At 47.5% G+C, this 20,220-nt stretch overlaps 1 protein-coding gene across 25 annotated transcripts in view; it reads left to right on the top strand.

Moving 5' to 3' along the window:
• The window catches only part of FOXN3 (forkhead box N3), a 223,241-nt gene that overhangs the window by 64,075 nt on the left and 138,946 nt on the right, over nt 1–20,220 (top strand). For 16 of the 25 annotated variants that reach the window (XM_068946783.1, XM_068946786.1, XM_068946781.1 and 13 more), the window contains one exon: nt 19,543–20,099. In XM_068946783.1, coding sequence (XP_068802884.1) covers nt 19,557–20,099 — 543 coding nt within the window. In that variant the 5' untranslated portion in view covers nt 19,543–19,556. Of the gene's footprint in view, nt 1–7,776; nt 7,979–15,937; nt 16,059–16,528; nt 16,693–19,542; nt 20,100–20,220 lie in introns of those variants that run through there. The other 9 variants (XM_068946782.1, XM_068946770.1, XM_068946784.1 and 6 more) reach the window with 7 other exon arrangements.

Below are 20,220 nucleotides of genomic sequence, written 5' to 3'. Positions count from 1 at the left end.
AGAGGTTTTCCAGCTTTACAGATGCTTGATCTGGTGCAGGCGAAAAACTAGAACTGATGCAAGGAAGCTGTAAGAAAAATAAGAGCCAGATGTCCATCTCTGCAGTCACCAAAGGACTACAGGTGTCCCAAGGCAGTTCCTGATAGCATCTAAAATGTTTTTTCCTCAAAGACTTTTGTCACTGTTGAGGACACAGTTCTAGAGCAAGAGGGAATAAATCAATTCATGTTTTCATGATCTTCGTGTTCTTGATGTTTAGTTTGGTTATTGTGGGTTCTGAGGCTTTCTGAGTCGCTGTTTATTTCTTAAACAGCGAGCCTGTGAATAGTGCAGAATCTCATGTCCAAGACTGCTGAAAATAATGCCTTAGTAAAAGGGGGCAGGAAAGTGAATTTGCTGCGAGGAGATCAGTTTCTGAATGATTGTTGGTGTTTGACTCTAGAAGAATGGAAATGTTTATTTTTTTATAGAAGCTGAGAGATGGTCCTGAGGAAAAGGAAGCCATTATTAATTAATCGTCAAATATTATTTTAATATTTATGTGGCAGTGTAAGTGTGGCTGGTGCCCCACAGGGAAAGAGGATCATCTCTCTGCTTGAGGAGTCTACAGTCAAAATTTAACCATGGCAAAGACTGCTCGTGGCAGATGATGTGTTTTCATCATTCTCTGCTCTGCCTCAGCTTTTTCAGCTGAATCCCACTTTAATTCCCTGTCCCACAACTCCTCTTTTGCCTACTAGTGGAAGGGAGCCTGCGCAAAGTAGGAATGGTGAGATCAGAGTCTAAAAGAGCCCAATCAATGTGGTAAACAGGCAGGATCAGAGGTCTGATCTCAGAGATATATCTTGCAATCCTTACCCAGAATTGCAATAACGTAAACAAAACTATTCCAAGAATAAAGAGTGTAGAATTTGGTGCCAATTTGGAAAGGCCTATACTTCCGAGGCCCTCCGGCTGGCATCCCAAGCGAGGTCATTCTTGCGAAGTCTTAAACTGACATACTCAACAGCGAGACCTGGCCTGCATGGGGCTGGTTGTTAGCAATCCCATGTAGTTTTTCTTAGAGATGTTTGCCCTGGCCTTACTTCTTGCTGAAATCCCCTTGCTATTTGTTCGCTCTTACATGATTGTTTCTAGAGTTGCTGTCTCTGTGCCTGATACTCTGAAACTACCCTCAGCTCGCTGCAGTCACCAGGGTAATGAACTCTGACAGATATATTCTGACAAAAAACATAAATTTAGTAATTAGCTGATATATCCCAAGGTTTGTACTGTTAAGTAGTTAGTTCTGCAAAGTGTCAAACTAAAGTGTTTGATTTAAAATACATATACATGGCAGCCCACTTGAAGTAGAGTGCATTTGAAAGGACAGCTGAAAATATGTAATGCCAAGAGAAACTAACATTTACGTAACGTGCCTCTCATTGTCAGAGAAGCACAGCGGAGCGGCTAGAACAGAAAGCGGGAGTCAAACAGTCTAGGTTCTATTTCTGGCTCCAGCATATCTGCACTGAAGTCAAATTAATTGGAGCTAAATACAGAAATGTCTCCTTATATAGAGTTCTGAAAGTGGATCAAAAATCCTTTAACAGGGATACGTTGCTCTGTTATTCTAGAGGATGATCTGAAAAACAGGGAGGGAAGTTACTATACTTTGTATTAATTTACACAAGATTTTTCCGAAAGTGTATGAGTTAGCATCAGACATATGACTTCTATGCTGGGAGAGATGAATCCATGGAAATCTGTAGCTATTGCCAGATGCTAATCTTGATCAGAAATCAGTTGGCTCCCCTGAAATTTTGCATATGTATTTTTCCCTGTCAGGCCTACTTAAGTAGAAGAAATCTGTGTAACGTTCTTATAGAAGTTTCTGGGCAGAGAATCTCTTTTTTTACAGGGCAGAAACCCAGGAGCATAGTGCTGTGTAGAGGTAACCCAGTGAACTCCAAACAAGCTGTCTTGAAGTAGTACAGCCATGGGGTATGTGAGTTTGAGTAAATCTTTGTGCAAGCCTGGTTAAATTGCTTATAGGACCTGTCATAGTTTGGCTGTCCCTACACTGTAGTAGTTCTATCCTTAGAGATTAGCGCACTTGAAAGGAAATTGTGATTCCTCTTTGTTTCAACTAGCTTCCTAATATTGATGATTTTTGTAGGAGAGTCCCAAGTGTGGAGTCTTGTTAGTAGTTCCAAAGAAGAGACAATCTACGTGTGAAAGAAATGGACTTTGCAAAGAAATTATTTGGCAGTTGTTTAATCCTCTGGACTGGCTGGGTCCTCCCTTGGGCTGAGCCTGCTGTCTCAGTCTGCACAGAGCTGTGCATTAATACCTTCCAGGAGTAGGACCTAAACCACTACTTACTATGCACAGTCCTGAAACAATTCGCAGAAGAAACTCTTAACAGAACGTGTTATCATCTTGTCACTTTAAGTTAGAAATTACAGCTAATATTGTCAGGGCAGGAGGAGACGGTTCAAGGAGAGAGCAATTAAGCCGAGTACCACGCTATTCCTGCCCTCTGTAGCCGGACACCTGGAAGGGGAAAGGGAAGCGTCCAGGTGTTACGCTGGGATAATGCGTATGGGAAGAAACACAGATTCTTTCCTCTTTCCACAGCTTTTCTTCTTTCAGGTCACAGCCAGAGCCACTCCTGCTTCACCCCAGAAAGAGCTGTGGCAGGATGCATCCCCAGTCCGGTGTGAAGTCCTGTTTCCATGGGGACTGGTGCCTTGTTCCCTGGGGTAACGCGAGCCCCCGTGTGCCCAGGCGCCCAGCCCTGCTTGGTGCTGGGGAAGGGAGAGAAGCGCTGGAGGCTGAGCCGGTGGCTGTCTTTGCCGGCGAGCGGAGGCAACGCGCTCCCCGTAACGCTTACTGCCGGGAGCTGCCTGCTCGCACCTTGGCCAGCAGAGCCGCCAGTGCCACCTCCATGCAGCCTTCCCAGGCAAGTCCGGGACTGACAGCAGCCACAAGCAGCTCGATTGTCCCGGTTTGTGCAATGGCTGTGGGCCAAATTCCCCCAGGATCACGCTCGTTCCTGTGCAGAGCTTTGCACTGCGGGGTCGCTAACCGTTAGCGGGAGGGCAGCGGTCTCCAAGCCCGTGTGTTAGGCAGAGGCTCTGCAGCTGCCAAGTTTTTGGAGCTGTGGCCTCTCTCATGGCGAGGGAGGCTCCCTTCACAGTGGAGTTGCTGTTTCGCAGCGTGGGTAGGTGGAAAGCTGCCCCCTCAGCCGTTTTCAGCAACGAATGCAGTATCCTGAAGTTTAAGCAGTTTTCATTACTTCGGAGGCGAAGCGGTGCCCAGGGAGCGCTCCGCGAGCCTGTCCCCAGTGACCCTTGGCTTCGCAGCGCAGCCACCTGCCTGCTCAGGTCTGACTCCCAGGCAATAAACGAGGGCATTGAACAAGCCGCGGCAAGGGGCTCGTAGGCTGCCCTCTCCCAGCGCGACCAGGGAAAGACGGGCTTTGAAGGCTGAAGCCATGTTCCAGTGAAATGGGGGCAGGGGCAAACTTCAGTCAAGATCCTTTTAAGAAGAGTATCCTGCTAGTAACTGCCTTCCCTTTCCACGTGTGCGCTGTGTCCGTGTGGAGAGACAGGCAGGGCTTTAAGAAGACACTTCTGAAAGTACCTGAAGGCATTAACAATGCTAACTTCAGTGAAAGTCAATTAAAAGTCAGTGAGACTTGGGCTCTTAAATCTTTACAGCCCTTTTCTTATAGGTTAGCATCAGTACTGAAAAAATCTAATCTACTGGCTGTGCCTCTGTGTGCCATCCATCTAAGGATCTCTAATCAAAGCTGTAAATATCTATAAATCCGTAATACCTTATGAATTCCCTATATTGACTGGAGTTTTGGGATGTTTACTGTATGAGTATATTGATTTAGGTAAATAGGAAAAATAACCAAGACAGTAGTAAAAGCTCCAGGTAAATCACTTTGCCACAAACACCTTTAGAGCTGGTGACAGACAGTGCTAGGGCAGGAGGCTCCTGTGCACAAAAAGGTCAGCAAATCAGCGCCGGGAGTTCGTGCAGAGAAACCTTCTCTCCTTGGGGCTGGGGGTGTCCAACGGAGAACTGCTGAGGGAAACCAGGGTCACCCAGGAACTGCCGAATGAGTCAGGCATAGCCACACTGCAGCTGGGCGATACCAGATACACGTGCCTATTCTTTTTTATCTAGCTGTTAAATAACGCCTTGGTTTATGGGGGCCGTTTTTATCAGTGTCACAAGCCTCCGACAGAAAGGAGCCCAGCAGCGTCCTCCCAGGCTGTTAGATAAGCAGGGTTCACGCACAGGATGCTGTTTTGCAGGGCTGCCTCTCGCAGTGAGAGCAGCTGTAGCGTTGCACCCCGGGGAGGCTGAAAGCATGAGGCCTGGCACCTGAGGAAGGTGCAATCAGAGCAACGGAGGTATAACTAACTGCAGTCCAAGGAAAACATCTGTAGGTTATCCCAGCCGGCAGCTGAAATGAGTCTGTACCATGTGGAGACTCTGGAGACTATGGGGAAAAATATTGGTGATCCATAGAAAAAGCCAGACTGACTGACACAGATGTAACTTCAGGCTTAGGCACGAGACTGAGAGCAGTAGCATTTGTAATCGGAGCACATTTTTTTCTGGTCAGACTCCTTGGGATATTGGCGCTCATTGTTCTAACTCAATCCCTTGTCCTCGTGGTTTATAAAGCAAAAGAGCTTTTTTTGCGTTGTTGATTTCCTGAAGTACAGTGTATTGCTTTCGTGTTTTAAATAAAGCTCGTGCTCTATTTTTGAATAGCATAATGAGTGAAAAATGACTTTATCCATCCTGGTGGCAGGACAGCAATTTGTTGTGCTGCCAAGTGGAGGACCTGGATCAGAAACAAATTTGGGTTCCCAGGCTCTGCGCCAGAAGAGCTGAGACATATTTTTGAGGTGATGTACTTGGACTCTAGAGGGAGATTGTTGACTGAACTGAGCTGCTTTCGAAAACATCCTGCCAGCTGATCCACAAAACAGCACCGATCTGTGCCTCCAAACGGGCAGCTCTTCTGCCCTGCACTGTGCAGGGCTTTCGAAAGCGCTCCAAAGCAGCTGTAAGCGCGGGTGAGGAATTCATGATACTTCGGGCAAAACTTAAGACATTCCTGCATAGATGTTCACCCTTATTTATCAGCTATTATTATCTTATCCAGGCAAATACAAGGAAGTTGTGTATGATGATGATACAGGTTGTTGGAGAGGGGCTTTCCCTTTTCACAGGGGTCAGGGCTTCGGTGCGGGACAGCCTCTTCCAGCTCCCTTCTCTCCATGCGTGGTGTCAGCTGGAGCGAGCTGCTTCTGGGCCATATTAAGCGCTTGGGAAAGCTTCAGGTACTTTGAGACTATAAAGCAAGCTGTGACAACGAGGGGAAGCCTGTTGCTAGGACTCTTAGCACTCTTTTCTCATATTTGGGTAGACACAGTATTGGTAACTATGATTGTATGATTAGCTCATTGACAGGTATGTTTGTTTATGTATTTATGTGTTTATGTATTTGTATATTTACATAATAAATACATAAACACATACAGTACATTCTTTAGTTACACTCGATTCCACATTTCATTCTCTGAAGTATTAGTAGTAAAAAAGGAATTATAAAATCAAAAGAAGTCTACGCAAAAATGAGACGTCTTCTAGATGTTCGCACAAAATTTATTTACTGTTTTAATAATACAAGAAATAGAAGGCTTCAAGTAAAGTTCTCAGGGAGCAGGTTTAAAGCAAAGGAAGAAATTTTTCTGCACGGTCCGTAGTTAAAACGTGGAACTCCTTGCTGCAGGCTCTTGTTCATGCTGAAGCTTACCTGAAGCTTTTTTAGACAAATTGATAGAAGAAAAAGTTTCTTTGGGCTTAAAGCATAGCACAGCATCTGATCGCATCTTTAGCTGAAAAAGTTCTTAAGCAACAGATCTGGAGAAGTAAGGGAATATGCGGCAAAGTATCACTGTGCATTTGCCCTGCTCTTCCTCAGGACATGGCAAGAGGAGCTTTGGCCCAGCCAACTACTGCAGTTCTTAGGGTGTACTGCTAAAAAGCTAAATGGAGTTAGGTAATGGTGACATAAAGGGAGAAATAAAGGTAGAGGGTTGGGTGCTGTTTATGTTAGCACTGGCATAAATCCAGGGATGCAATCAAATAGCACACAGGGGAGCCACAATATGTTGGGGTGTGGGAGCAGCTCAGCCCACCTCCCTAAGGACTCTGCAGGCGCCAGTATTGCACTTCCCACTCAATAAGGCAAACACAGGCATAAATTTGAGGATCTTATTCCATCTGTCTCACTTATGAAAGGAGAAACCCTGCTCAAGTGGAACCTGTTAACTTCAGGAACGACCTGCTTTAGCTGCTTGACAACTAAAATCCCAGCCTTGAAGAGACTTAAGCTCATACTTGCTGTGGAACGTGCACACACATACGGACTTCCTGCCACACATGCCTGCACACACATGCTTCCTCACTCATGGCAGTCAGCCACTTGAGGTCCACCGGAGTGTTGCCATGGCCAGTTCTGCAAGCCTGGGGGGTTTTGTAGACTCCAAGCCAGACATTGGTACAAGTGCGTTAGGAACGCCACCAACAAATTCCAGTAAACGTACAGTCCTTCTCCAAAGCCAGTGGTGTGCATCAAAGTGGCCAAATTTGCCCTGTTGTCCCCTTGTTCTCCCTGTTGTCTCTTGAACTTGGCTAATAATCTTGCATTTTGACACAGAGACAATTGTTCTTCCTATGTTTGCTCAGCGCCTCGCACCACAGGATCTTGGTCCATAGCTAGGTGGGATGTGCCAGAATCACTTCCCCATAGCAGATCAAGTGCCAGAGACCCCTCTCTGCGCTGGATTTGCAGGGGAGTCTTCTGCCAGGGAGTATCCTTAGACCTGACCACCATCCCACATTTCCCTCCTTAGTGCAGCATGTCCCTCACTCCCTAAATCTGCTGGCTGTGTTTGAGAGTCCAGCGTCAGCTGTAGTTATATACTGGGAGTGTGCAAGTTCCCAGTGCTGTGGCAGAAGAGTAAGTTACTGATGACAGTGCTTATTCTAGCCCATTTATTTTCCTTTCTACACTGTTGCAGTAGATGCTACAATAAATAGAAATAAGTGAAAGTAAGAATAATATATTCACTGACCTTACCTTGCCAATGATTAGGGACCTCCTCGCTCTGCAGAGTTGTGCTCTCCCACTGCCTGCCCTGTAGTTACTGGAGGGCACAAATGTTAATCTGCTTTTGGATTAGGACCTGCACATGGTGATAGGTGAGGAGGGAGGATGGTACAACACCCAGACAAGTAGGCGTTATGCAATTCCAAGGGTCCGCGGCTTTTTCTTTGAGTTGAATACAGGAGTTGTTTGCTCTGTGAACATCTTAAATTGTTGATGAGTGGCATGGTCTAGTCAAGGGATTCATTTTCAGTCATAGCTAAGCGCTGCCTCTGTTACACAAAGCCGGAAAAGTTGTACTGTCAGTTTGTTTGCTTTTCCTCCCCCAGACTTGGTATTCCTCTGATTTTCCAGCCAGCTGTGGGTTGTTTTTATTTGGACCAGACCATGTCTTGGGGCAAAACCGACATCACGGCTGGGTGTCATTAGGGAAATGAGAAGCAGGGTGTGGGGTGGCGGGTGCCAAGGATGGGGGAGCTGAACTGTGCTTGCCAGACAGGTTGGTGGGGTCCGGCATGTGACACCGTTTCCAAACAGCTCTTTGCCAACACCCTTCAGCTATGAGCGGCTCAGGAATCTCGTCAGGTGGAGAGCTTCTGATAAGTTAAGACTTGCATGCTATGCGGTGCAGATTGCTCCGTTGCTGTCCTGGTGCTTGTTGGGGGGTTGGGTTTTTTTCCCCCCCACCATTTTACAATGCAGTACTAACAGGGCAACAGAGTTTCAATGCATCTGCCTGATAAATTCAGAATCCTGGATGTAAACAAAGGAAGACTAATCATACAGTTGTCGGTAGGTGGTAAAGTCCTTTCCTTTAAGCAGTACAAACAAAAGTTGATATACTACTTAGCTATAACGTTTCCACTTTGGAAGGGAAAGAGAGCTTAGCTAAAATTGCAATGATTATTTGATCTGGGGTATGGAAAAAGCCAGAAAGAACTTGTGACCTTTCTTTGCTAACTCCTTTTTTTTCCTTTCCTGTTTAGATATCAATATTATGTTGCTTTATGTCTCCCATAATGTACAGACTACCTTGTCTTGTATCTTACATTAGTTGGTATAGTGATTGGACTTTAGCTATGTAATTCCTGGCTTTCACTTTTATCTGGTTGGTTTTGACCTTTGGAATTGGGTTGTGTAACTGGAGGTGTGAGTAATTGTTTTCAGCTGAAGATGAGTTGCGTGTCATACAAGACAGTAAATGTCTTTAATGCCACTTTGTAATTGCTAGCTCAGTGTGTCACAAGTTACTGAACTGTAACTTCTAAATTTCGTGAGCAATTTACCTGACAAAGAAAAGTACCATTTGAAGAGAGCCAGTGCATATTCCAGCCGCTGCAGCAGCCAACACCACTGCTTGTACTGGGAGCATTGAACTGTATAACCCGTCTCCTTACTTCATTCTAAACAGGATAACACAAGTACTCTTAGAAAAGGGATATTTCTAAACAGAGCAGAGACTTTTTCAGTCCAGCACCTAGAAAATAAAAATGTTTTTAACATCCTCTGTTTTCATTGTGGCACAGATCATAAATGTTCATAGAAATATCAATAAACAAACTCTGGAGAGGGGTTGCTCCTCATTAAATATGCACGTGCAGTTGTATTCTTACTTATTTAGACCTGGGCTTCATTTTGAGGTCAAACTTTAATTTCCGAAGAGTATGGTTTAAAGCTATTTATAGCACATTGTGATTACTTATAACTACTAATGAAAAAAACTGGGCAACAGAGAAATAAGTCCGTAACAGCTGCAGCTGCTTTAACTCTATTAAGGGTAGTGAAAAAGCAGGTCTGAGCATCTGAGGGAATTTGACGACAGGGCAGAAGCAAGTAAAGCGTCTGCTTGGTTGTGAGTTTTACAGGCAGAACGCGCACGACGCGGGAGGCTCCAGACCCCTGTATTTAAAGTTTACTTTGCTGTTTGTCTTGAGTGGGGTCAGTGTTGTAGTGAATAATTTATAGGCAGCATGAATGAGCTCATTAGTCACCTTTTCAGAGTTTAAATGAGTTTTGTGGTTGTCATTACATGGGCCTTCTGTTCAACGGCACAGCAAAATGACAGTTTGGCAGTTGGCTGGCTTGTAGCAGGACAGCCCGTCTCCTTTCACGCCTGGATTTGCTTTTGTGCTCTATTGAAACCCCCATTCTATTGCCCAGTGCTGGTCCAGTAGCTTTCAGGAGTTTCTCCACTGATAGCTTTTTGTTGCTGTCATATGTGAGGTTTGGTTTGATATTGTGTTTTCACGTTGTATTTCTTTTATTGCATTATGGAAGAAAATACTGGAAATGAGGAAATAAAGCCCCGTACATGCATACAAACAATAAAAATGACTTTTCTCCTCTAACATGCTTCAAAATTTTGTTACAGCCACAGCAGTTTTTCTCTCTGGCCCTTCAGATGCTTATGGAAGTGCTAAACTGTAGTGGGACTAGCTGGACCTTAGAAGTAAACATGACCATAAATGTTTACAGGACAGGGGGTTTAAAGAAAAAAAAAATCCCCATTATTTTGTTCCTGCTGTCTGGGTTATCAAGGCCCAGTTTATCTTTGCGGCTGTGAGAAAGCTGTGGGATGAGAAATTTGGCAAAAATCTATGAGGTGTCAGATGCCCTGTATCTACCAGATCACTTCAGCTGTTAACTGAGGTTACTTGTTGCCAAAAAGAGTGGAGTAGTGCCAAGAGACCCAGCGTAAATGAATGATACCGTGGGTAAGCCAACCCATAATCATAAGGATTTTCTGTTGCAGTGGAGAGGCCAAAAGGTGCTCACACAGAAACCCTCCTAACAGAACGTTATTTCAACAGCCGGGGGCTAATTCTCTTGCCATAGCTGGCAACAGCAGTTTCTGCTGGGGTGCGGATAAATTCAGCTGGGAATCTTGTTTTTTCTGTGCCAGCTCCCCCCCCCCCCCCCCTTCCTTCCCAGATCTTGCTTATCCGCTGTGCCTGGCTGGCAGCTGCTCTCTGGTTCAGCCTTGCAGCCCGCTTGCCCTGTAGCCGTGGAGAGGAGCACAGGCTGTTGCAGGAACTTTCTGCAGATGCTGCTGTCTTTTCTGCCTTCTCTTGTCGCTCCTTCCAGTGCAGCTCTTCATTGCTTTCCGTTCCACTTGCTGATGCATTTGGTAGGCTGGTACATAGTATTTAAAACACATCAAGGATAAAAGTTTGCTTAATCATTTTATAATGCTCACAACTTGCTTGTTTACCAAAGCGGCAGCCTCACAGCATCTCTTTTCAGACACAGCTGTAAGTCAGCCTTGCTTGTGCTTCACCTCTGCTCTCCTCGCTGTGTCCGCATTGAGGCACGCTGGGAAAATCCGGACCTGCATCTTGCAGGGTTTCCTCTGGGAACAGTGTTCGAGAAATGCACAGGAGGAGTAATGCTGAGCGACGAGTAGAGGAGCGCACCTGGGAATATCCTGTTGTACAAAGAGCTGGAAATCAAGCTGGGAATCAATACAGTCACAGCTAGGAAATCTACATGGTGCAAGCAAATGGTGAGAGGAAAGTAATCGCCTACCGGCTTGCAGCACTGGTGATGGCAAGTTGGGTTTAGTGTCAGTTCCTGAGCTCCTCTTCTTTACAAGATGTGAACACAAACCTTGCTACCTGAGAGGTCCTCTTGAGACTTAATTTTGCATGCACAGATACACAAATAAAGGACAAAATCCTGAAGTTCTTGGTTAAAGGAACAGTTTGTATTCAGGAAAACTGAGGCAGGACCTGAGCTGTTGTCCAGAAAGAGTTTTGCCTCATTTTTAGAAATTCTTTTTGGCAAAACCACTTGGGAACTTTATTACAGAACTTAGCATCTCCATTATGGTTTTCCCCAAAGCTTGTGATCTTTATTTCTGTGCAATGTTGACCACTGCTTTTCCTCTGCCCTCCTTAGAAGAATAAAAATTCGGTTGATTTCTGGTTCTGCTGATTACATGGTATGTTTCACTTTAGCTGCCAAATGCTGACTGTGAACGTTAAGATAACTCCAGGCCAACTTTCGCTGCGTTACACCTGTACAATGGACAGCAGAGTCCAGGCACCAAACTGCAGAAAACAGAACTCTCTCTGTTTTTAGCCTCAGCAAACACTGCAACAATACTAGAAGTACTGGTTCCTACAATCATTTGCAATCATTTACCACCTACGTTAGGTTAGGTGTGATTTTAGACCAATATAGCCAAGCTAGAAGAAGACTCTAGTATGTTTATTCCGGCAACATTTTACTTCTTGCTGGCTGGGCTGCTAAAATAAGCCCCGCTGGCAGAAGCTTCCCTTTACCAATATATGCTAGGTTTCTGCTTGGGTTGCTAGTATGTTGGTATAATTACGCGGGTAAAGCATCTCTCATGCAGACCTGGTTTAATAAATGTATGTAGGACAAACCAGCATACATGATATTCTCCTCCCACCGCACTCATGTACAGAAACAGGCTTGCTAGTAGTTTGTCAGCTGTATATAATTTTAGTGCTAAGTATACTCATTTTCTTAGAAGCTGCAAGCAAGTGTTACTACACTAACATCATAAATGTGCATGCATTATTTTATAAAGGAACTATTTCATGAAAACTCCAGCGTTTATTATAAGAAATTCATTATATTTTACTCTGTGAAACAGAAATGCTGTAGATATGTTTTTGTTTCCTCTCACCTCTGGCAAAGCTTCGTATTGGTGCTTCTCTTCTCTGTGATTCAGTTCTATTTCTGTTGGGTTCCCCAGTTGGGGCAAACGAAAGCTGCAGGGATAACTAAATGAAAGGTTGGGAAAATATTCTGTAACTTTGATTCCGTGCATCTCAGGTGAATAAACCAAAGGTAGGCCTCCTATGAGTTTGTTGGAATAAGCTTGGTCTTCGATGCAAGTGGAGCTTGTATCTGAAGCAAGTGCTTGAAGAGGGAGAAAAAAGGGAAGGGTGGGCTTGTGAAAGACACAGGGTGCGAAGGCAGGGTACACCTGCACTTGGAGCAGCTGTGAGCAGGGCTGCTGCTTTCGCGGGAACAAGGCACCACTCGCCTGCCAGTTCGTGGTGTTACCTCTGCAAGAGGCAGAGACTCTGGCCGAATTCCTGTGGGAATTCACATGCAGCTGTTTCTCTGCCCCAAAGTTGGGTATGGTGCAAACAACAAAACCAGGTTGGCCTGCTGCGGTTAGAAATAAAGAAGTGGTGATATCACAGGTTCAGTATGAGGCCACTAATAGATGTTATATCAGTTACAGTTTTGACTCTCTGCTTCTGGGATGAGAGGACTCCGTTATAGATAGGGGAGATGGAGAAGTTCACTGGTATTTGAATGACTTGTGGTGAACAAAAAGAGGAAATGCCAGGCATTAGTGGTGGCCTGAAGGAAGAGTCAAAGGCTACAGAATAGTAACTGGAGAAGAACGCTGGTAACTGGAATTGCAAAAGAGGAAACAAGAGCAAACGCATATTGCATTCATGATTTATTTATTTTTTAATAGTGCTCTAAGGTGTTCAAGGTGCTTCCACTCCATGTAAGACTAGATCCATTGTCTCAAAGAAAACCGAAATGGAGAGATGGCAAGACTGTTATGGGAAGCCTGTCATTCAGCAGGCAGGAAGAGTGGGAACAAAATGGGATGGCCAGGATACGGTGTTATGAGCCTGAGGTGTCTCCCTCTATGCGGCATCGATCAGACAGATCACAAGGAATTTTGGGCAGCAGCCCTGTCCGCCTCTGTCTGTGGAAGGTGCCTTGCACAACAGGACATTTTTCAGAACTGGGAGCTTTTTGGGTACAGCTGCATGTCAAATTCTAAATCATAACGAGCAAGCTTAGTGAGCAAGCTTCCAGCAGACCTTGGGGAGGAGAGTCCTCTCTCATGTGGAGAGGATAAACACCGACAAGGATGGCAATCAGTGCGGACATTATAACTAGAGATCAGGTTAGGAACGAGGACTTAAACAGGAGCATAAGCAGTGTGAGTCTGCTGAGCAGTGAAACTGGTGGGGGTCAAAGGGCAGAGGGTAGAAATATTTAGCAAGGTCATGTGACATGTTCGTACTCCTAGGAAAGGGAGATGTTCCCAGCAGAGATGAAGATGGAGGGGGTAGATGAGCTTGGGAGGGATGGTAAAGAGCCTGTGACCCTTGCCGTGCTTATTTTGCAGCGGGGCCTTATAGGAGGCTATCAGAGATTCCAGTCTAGAGGAGGATAAGAGATAAAGGAGTATAGGGAGATGGCTGGAAGTCCTCATTAAATAAGATACTGACACATCTGCAGTTGGTATTCTGAAATCTGACTGGAAAGATTAGACTGTTGTGTAGTAGCCCACAAGGCTAAAGTGCAGCTCTGCACTGTTGGTACTTCTAATCAGTCTTCAGAACTGTGTATACCTTGGTCTCAATGTACAGTTTTCGTCTGTTAGTGCTGCAAACCTTTTGCCAAGTGAGTTGGAATTACTCCTGTCTTAGGGACGGAGAAATCAACACCCTAGTAAATTTGATGGCTTGCCTAAGATAATAGTGAGCTACTGATGGCCGTACATTATGTTTGGATGCTGCTCTAGTCTCTAAACCAGCCGTTAATGATTTTTCAATGGTATTGTGTGAGACTCTTTTCTTTCTTAAATTAGTTAAGTATTCCAGTAAAGACTCAGAAGAAGCTAGGGGACACTGTCTGCCTAAGAGGCAAGACACTAGTGTTCACCGCGCTGGTGGTGTTTTGCTGCTGTGCAAGTCAGTGGCTCCACTTTACTGCTGAGCTCAGAAGTCAGCGGGAGCCAGCGAGGTGCTGCCTCGTGCTGCTGCCTCTCACAGGATGCCCCAGCTCTCAGCCCCGTGCTGGCCACCCGATGTGGCACGCGGGATCTGTCCACCTGCTCGCCGCGGCAGCTGTGTCACCAGCTGTTGACCCCTGCACTCGGTCGTACTGGCTTTTCTGTGCGCACCTCAAATGTCTCAGCCCGGTCCTTCATTGTAATCCTCGCGGCTTGCTCTGGGGAAGGATTTTGACCTGCCACAGAAAAGGTACAACAACATTGTGTAACTGCTCTTATTCTCACCAATGCCAGTGGGGAATTTTGCCACTAGTTTTGAACAGAAGTGAGCTGTGCACCTGAATAGGATGCATACGTAATGAGATATTATTCAAGACGTAACATCGTTTGTATACTGCCACTGCTTCTCACGAGGCTTCCTCCTTCTTGCTTCAGAAATGCTTGTCATTAGCTGAATTCTTCTTGGAATAGTAAGACACTTGACTTTTACAAGTGATGATAAATGTGATAAAACTCCGTGCTTGCTGATAAAGAAACATGTGGCTTCACTAAGAAAAAAAACATCTGAAGCATTTGAAGTTAATTCAGGTGGGTGGAGTCATGACTTGGTAATTTAGTTTGGGTTTGAAACAAAATGGCTATGAGATAAGAACCGTGTAAACTGATGGTCTGCTGACTGTTTTAGTGCTTGAACTAGAACAATCGCAGGGCACGGTTACCAATGGGTGACAGTGGTCTTTGCTGTCTGATAGGTGTTCTTTTCCAGCTGCTGGCAAGGCTTTTTGAAAATATGCAAGAATGTGAAACAGCAGTTCACTGGGTAGGGGAGGGAAAGCTATCGGCAGAAGAAGGTCTTAGCGAGTTATGACAGGAATTTGTAGTTTGAGAGAGTAAATGAAACACTTCTCATCCTTCTGCTTTGAGAACTAGTTGCCACTTTCTTGTCTAAAAATGCCATAGAAATTAAGAGGTACCTGATGCCTTAGAGAGTGACTAACTGTAGATAGGGAAATAGAGCTGAATACAGTGGTGATCCTCATTAAGCAGGATAATGTTGACTGTGTGGGTTAGCACACAGAATTCCTGCACGGTCTTGAGCCTGCTATCTTAATTTTTCCAAATAAAATCACTAAAATGTTTGTTGGCCTAGGGCTAATTTCTGCGTGCAGGGTTGCACTGGAAAGGATCTACCAATATTCCTGTATTTCTAACCAGCGTTACGTTGTTTAAACATTTCTGCAACAGACTGAGAGGAAAATTAATTTTGAAATGTGCTAAATCTGCAAGCTTTGTTTAGCCAGAGTGGAAAATCCTTGATTTTTGTGGCTCAACTATGAAACAATTTATTGCATTTGTATGAAAGGTGGACAGCTGTATTTTAATTTAGTGCTGTGAAACACTGAACTGTTTGAAATCGAGTATGTTGCATACAGGAGCTCGTGCCTTTAACTGCTGTCTCGACTGGGCAACTTCTTTTTTTGTTTTTAAGTCAAGTTAGTTCACTCCAATTAAACTCAACGGATGGCAAAAGTTTTTTAAATCAAGCTAATACTAATTATGTCAAGATAGGTTAACTGGACAGAAAATGTACTGTTTTTCCTAATCTAAACCAGGCCTTATTTTTAAAGAAAACTTCTTTAGACTAAAGGAATAAACTGTTTTCCTCTGGAGTTGCCGCAGCCCTCCGCACCGGAGCGCTTCACCGCACAGGGTGAGGACAGACCCTCGGCAGAGGGTCACAACACACCGGCTCGGCAGCAGTGACATCCTCTCTCCCTTGACTCCCCGTCCTTATCTGGCGGCCTGTCCCTGTCCTTAGGTGTGCTGTCCCCTTAGGTAGGCTGCACACCGATCCGTAGGACCCGGGTCCTGCAGCAATCGGCAACGTCTGTGGAGGCATGTGCTTGAAAGCCGGCTAGCAGGTTTGCTGCTCTCCGCTGCTGGAGCCTGCGCGGCTGCTGGGCTCGGAGGCTCGGCGGCGCCGCGCAGGGGCCGCGGCCGGCGGGGGCGCCCGGGGCTGGGGGCGCCCCCCCCCCCCGCCCCCGCCCCGGGGACGCTCGCGTACGCTGAGCTCTCGACTTCTCCTGCCGCCTCGTACCTGCGTGATTTTTATCGCAGCTTTAGTCCGGGGTCAGTTTGGTAGGGCTTGCTTTGGAATACTGGGGCCCAGGGGGAAAGACGGTGGGAAGCGCTCTGCGGGCCGGGCCGGGAGGGTCCGGCCGGCGTCGAGCAGCGGGGCACGGCCGCCCGCCCGGCTCGGCACGCGTCCCCCCGACCCCCGCTTCCCTGCCGTGCTCAGACAGCCCCGCTGGGCCCGCGGCGGCCGGGCCGAGGCGGGAGGTGTCCGGGCCGGGGCGCCCCGCGGCCTGGGGCGAGGGGCCGCGCCGACGGCGCCGCCGCTGCCGCCCTCCCCCGCCGGCGGCGGCGGCTGCGGCCCTCCCCTCCGCGGCTTGTGCCGTCTCGGCTGGCCCAGCCCACGTTTTCGCTCTCTCCCCTCCCTCCCTGGTCATGTGTCGCCTTTTTTGTTTGCAGTGGAAACAATTTCTCGCTCTTCGGCTCGCGCCGCGGCGAACCGCTGCCCGTCGGGAGCGCGGGGCGGCCGGGCGGCGGCCGGGCCCATGCTGGCGGCGGAGCCCCCTGCGCCGGGAGCCCTGCGGCGCCCTGCCGGCTCGGGCTGAGCCCGCGGCGCGCCATGCCCGGCGCCGTCGCAGGAAAGTTTGCGCGATAGCCATGCAGGGAGCGCGGTGAGGCCGCCCCCCGCCAGGTGAGTTGTTGTGGCTGCCGCCGGCGGGCGTTGCGCAAGGCGCCGCCGGGGCCGCGCCGCAACTTGGCCGGGAGTTGGTGCGCGGCGGCGGCGGGCGCGCCGCCCTGTCGCCGCTGTGGTGGCGGCGGCGGCCCGCGGGGCCCGGGCTGCGGGGCCGCCCGGGGGCTCCGGCCCGCAGCTGGCGGGGCACGGACTTTTGAATACGCGTGTGCGCGGGAGAGGTGGGAGCGGAGCGCCGCGGCGCGCGGGGCGGGGCGGGCCCGGGGGCGGCGGGGGCCGGTGCGGGGCCTCGCTGGCGCGGCGCGGCGCGGCGGGGCCAATGGCAGGTTTGTGACACCCGGCCGGCATTGGAGGTATGCGCGCTGCCAGCGGCGCGCTGCCGGGGCCGAAGCAGTGTCCCGGTCTCCTAGCAACGCCATTGATTGGCTGCGGCGGCGGCCAATGGGCGCCCTGCTTCCCCCCCCCGGTGACAAGTAGGGTGGGAGCGCTGCGCCGGGCCCGCCGCCGCGCGGGGCGGGGAGGCGGGGGGGGGGAAGGAGGCGGCCCGACGCGGCCCGGGGGCCCCGGCTGCCGCCGCCGCGGGGTGCGGGCGGGCGGTGGTGTCCGGCGGGCAGCCGTTGCCCCCCCTCCCCCCCCGGGGCGTTGCGGTGGCAGCAGCCCCCGGCGCGGGCAGGCGGCTGTGAAGGCGCTCGGCGGCGAGCGGCTATTTACATATGTGGTGGAGCAGCCTTAATTGGCAGCGGATTAAAAACGTTCGCTAAACTGCGGGCTCTCATGTGATCAGGCGTTTCTTTGTCTAAGAATGGCGAATAACAATATATGCCAAATTCCTCTTTATCCCCTCCGCCCTCCCCCCGGTCAAATAATGGAAAACTCCTGGGCTGCGGCTGTGGAGAAGTTGCCCGGGCCGGACCGGACCGGACCGGGCCGGACCGGGCCGGGCCGGGCCGGGCGCCCCCCGGCCTGGCTTAGCGGGACGGGGCCCCACGCCGGGCCGGGCCGGGCCGGGCCGGCGGCCGCTGGGCACGAGTCACCGCTAACACCGATGAGGACTTCTGCCAAATAAATAAATAAATAAGTAAATAAAGGATGGCATGATATGGCCCTTTGGGAGGATACTGGCAAATAAGCAAATTAAACAGAAAGAGAGCAGCAGGTTGTCATAGCAACAGCGCAATTAAATTACTTTACTGTCAGCCATCATATAATTTTCCTGTTTAGAAGCTCGTGGGACAGAACTTCCATTTGGAGTCAAAGTTGGCTTTGCGGTGTAGGTAAGCGCTGCCTGTGCCCCTGCACCGCAGCAATCCTGGCGTTTGTCGCCCAGCTCCTAGATTCTGCTTGGAAAGCTAGGAAGTGGGGCGGAGGTGAGCCTGGCCCCCCCCGTGTTTGTGTCCCTCCTGGTATTTGTTCCTCTTCCAGAGCGTCGTCTGTCTAAAACCACAAAGGCTGGTTGATCTTGTTCAGTGATTGTGTGTATTAACGTGCTTGGAAGTTCCACGCGTTTCTGTTTTAATAATGGCTGCTTTTGTTTAAAGTATTTATAGAAAGAGCTGAAGTGGCTTTCCTTTTTTATTTTTCCCCTTTGTAACATCTGAAATATACTCTGTCTTTTTTTCTTTCCCAGAATGGCCTTCTTCTCTTCTCTCTTTTTTTTTTCTCTGTAGATATGTGGCTCATTCTGCTGCTCCCTATAATTTTTTCCCCTTCATTTCCATTATTAAGCATATGACTGTATGACTTTCAAAGGCGCCTTTGCTAGCCCCCTAGATACAGGGAATCTCTTTGCTCTTGTTCAGCACTTCTGCAGGAGGCTTCCTAGTTTTGAAATGCGTTATTAACTCTTACCAATTTTTATTTCGCTGCTATTCTCCAGACCTGAATTCTTTCAGAGTTTTCTTTTATGATGGGAAAACTAAGGGAATATCTTTCCTGCTTCTGAAGTGGAGTTGTTTGGCTCCTGTCTGTTGCTGTTGAATTGCACAGACAACACAGTATGCACAGAAGGTCTGAGTTCTTCTGGCTGTTGCTGGTCACAGTTACCCCCTTGGGGCCAGCTAGTCCAGTGTCCTCAGCAGCTCATCAGACTTCTCCTTGGTCACTGCTAAGTATCATAACATTCGTTCCCAACTCTATTTTCTACCACGTTCAAAATACATTTCAGCTTATGTTGAAGTCTTCTTTGTTTACATACATTTTTAAAGTGCTTTATTCCTCTGGCGCTTGGTTCCCTGTATCTTGGCCCTGGTCCCAAAACTACTGTGTGTTGCTTTCCCTCTTCTCTCCTCCCACCCTTTCTGTTTTTGAGGTTCTGCTGTAATTTTTGAGTTTTGTTGCAACTGTGATTATAGTTAGATTTGGTGCTTGTCTGCCTGTGCCTTTAGCCAGAGTGACTTTAATCACAGTGCTGTTGTATTCGCCTCTAAAGTGAAACAGCTGAACTTAATCTGAAGCAACTGGCCTTAAGCTCCTTTATTTTCTTTTTTTTTAAGTTTATATGCTTATTAAAGTGATATGATTGGTGTATTCAATGATTTGATACACATATTTGTTGTTAAAGGAATGTGTCTCTAGGATTTCCTGTGTGGGGCTTCAAGTACATGCAGAATTGAGGCATATCAGGATTACCATATTATTCCATTGACTGAAATTTCTTTCCTTTTCCTGACTTTAGCTTATTTTACTCAACATTTGTGGATGAGTGTTTTTGCAAGTCTGTCATTTTTAATATAAATTGCAGAAGGCCCAGTTACTGGTTGGGGAAAACCTGTCAAAATGTTATGCTGTAGCTTTTCATGAGCTAACTTTTTTCTCTTTCTTTTTCCTCTTATTTGGGATTTGCGGTCCTAGGAGTATCTGTCTAAATGGGTCCAGTCATGCCTCCCAGTAAGAAGCCGGAGGGCTCAGGAATTAGTGTTCCCAGCGGACTGAGCCAGCGTTACCAAGATAGCGATCTATCAAAGGCACTTCACGATGATGAGGACCTAGATTTCTCTTTGCCTGCCATCAGATTAGATAAAGGGGCCATGGAAGATGAAGAACTAACTAATTTGAACTGGTTACACGAAAGCAAGAACTTGCTGAAAAGCTTTGGGGACTCGGTCTTAAGAAGTGTTAGCCCAGTTCAGGACATCGGTGATGACACGCCTCCATCTCCTGCTCACTCTGACATGCCCTATGATGCCAAGCAGAACCCCAACTGCAAACCTCCTTATTCCTTTAGCTGCCTCATATTTATGGCCATTGAGGACTCGCCAACCAAAAGACTGCCTGTAAAGGATATATACAACTGGATCTTGGAACACTTTCCATATTTTGCAAATGCACCCACTGGATGGAAAAATTCTGTGAGACATAATCTATCCTTGAATAAGTGTTTTAAGAAAGTGGACAAAGACAGAAGTCAGGTAAGTTTGGAACTGTGGAAACGTATCTGGCTCTGATAAAATTGACTTGCTAATCCTAGACTGTATTCACAGTGGTAAAATGCAGAATATGCTGTCCCTGGTAATGTAGTTCATTATATTC

Source organism: Struthio camelus, chromosome 5 (genome assembly GCF_040807025.1).
Source record: "Struthio camelus isolate bStrCam1 chromosome 5, bStrCam1.hap1, whole genome shotgun sequence".
Lineage (NCBI taxonomy): Eukaryota > Metazoa > Chordata > Aves > Struthioniformes > Struthionidae > Struthio > Struthio camelus.
The sequence above is the reverse complement of the archived record's forward strand: the minus strand, read 5'-3'. Positions and strand labels throughout refer to the sequence as shown.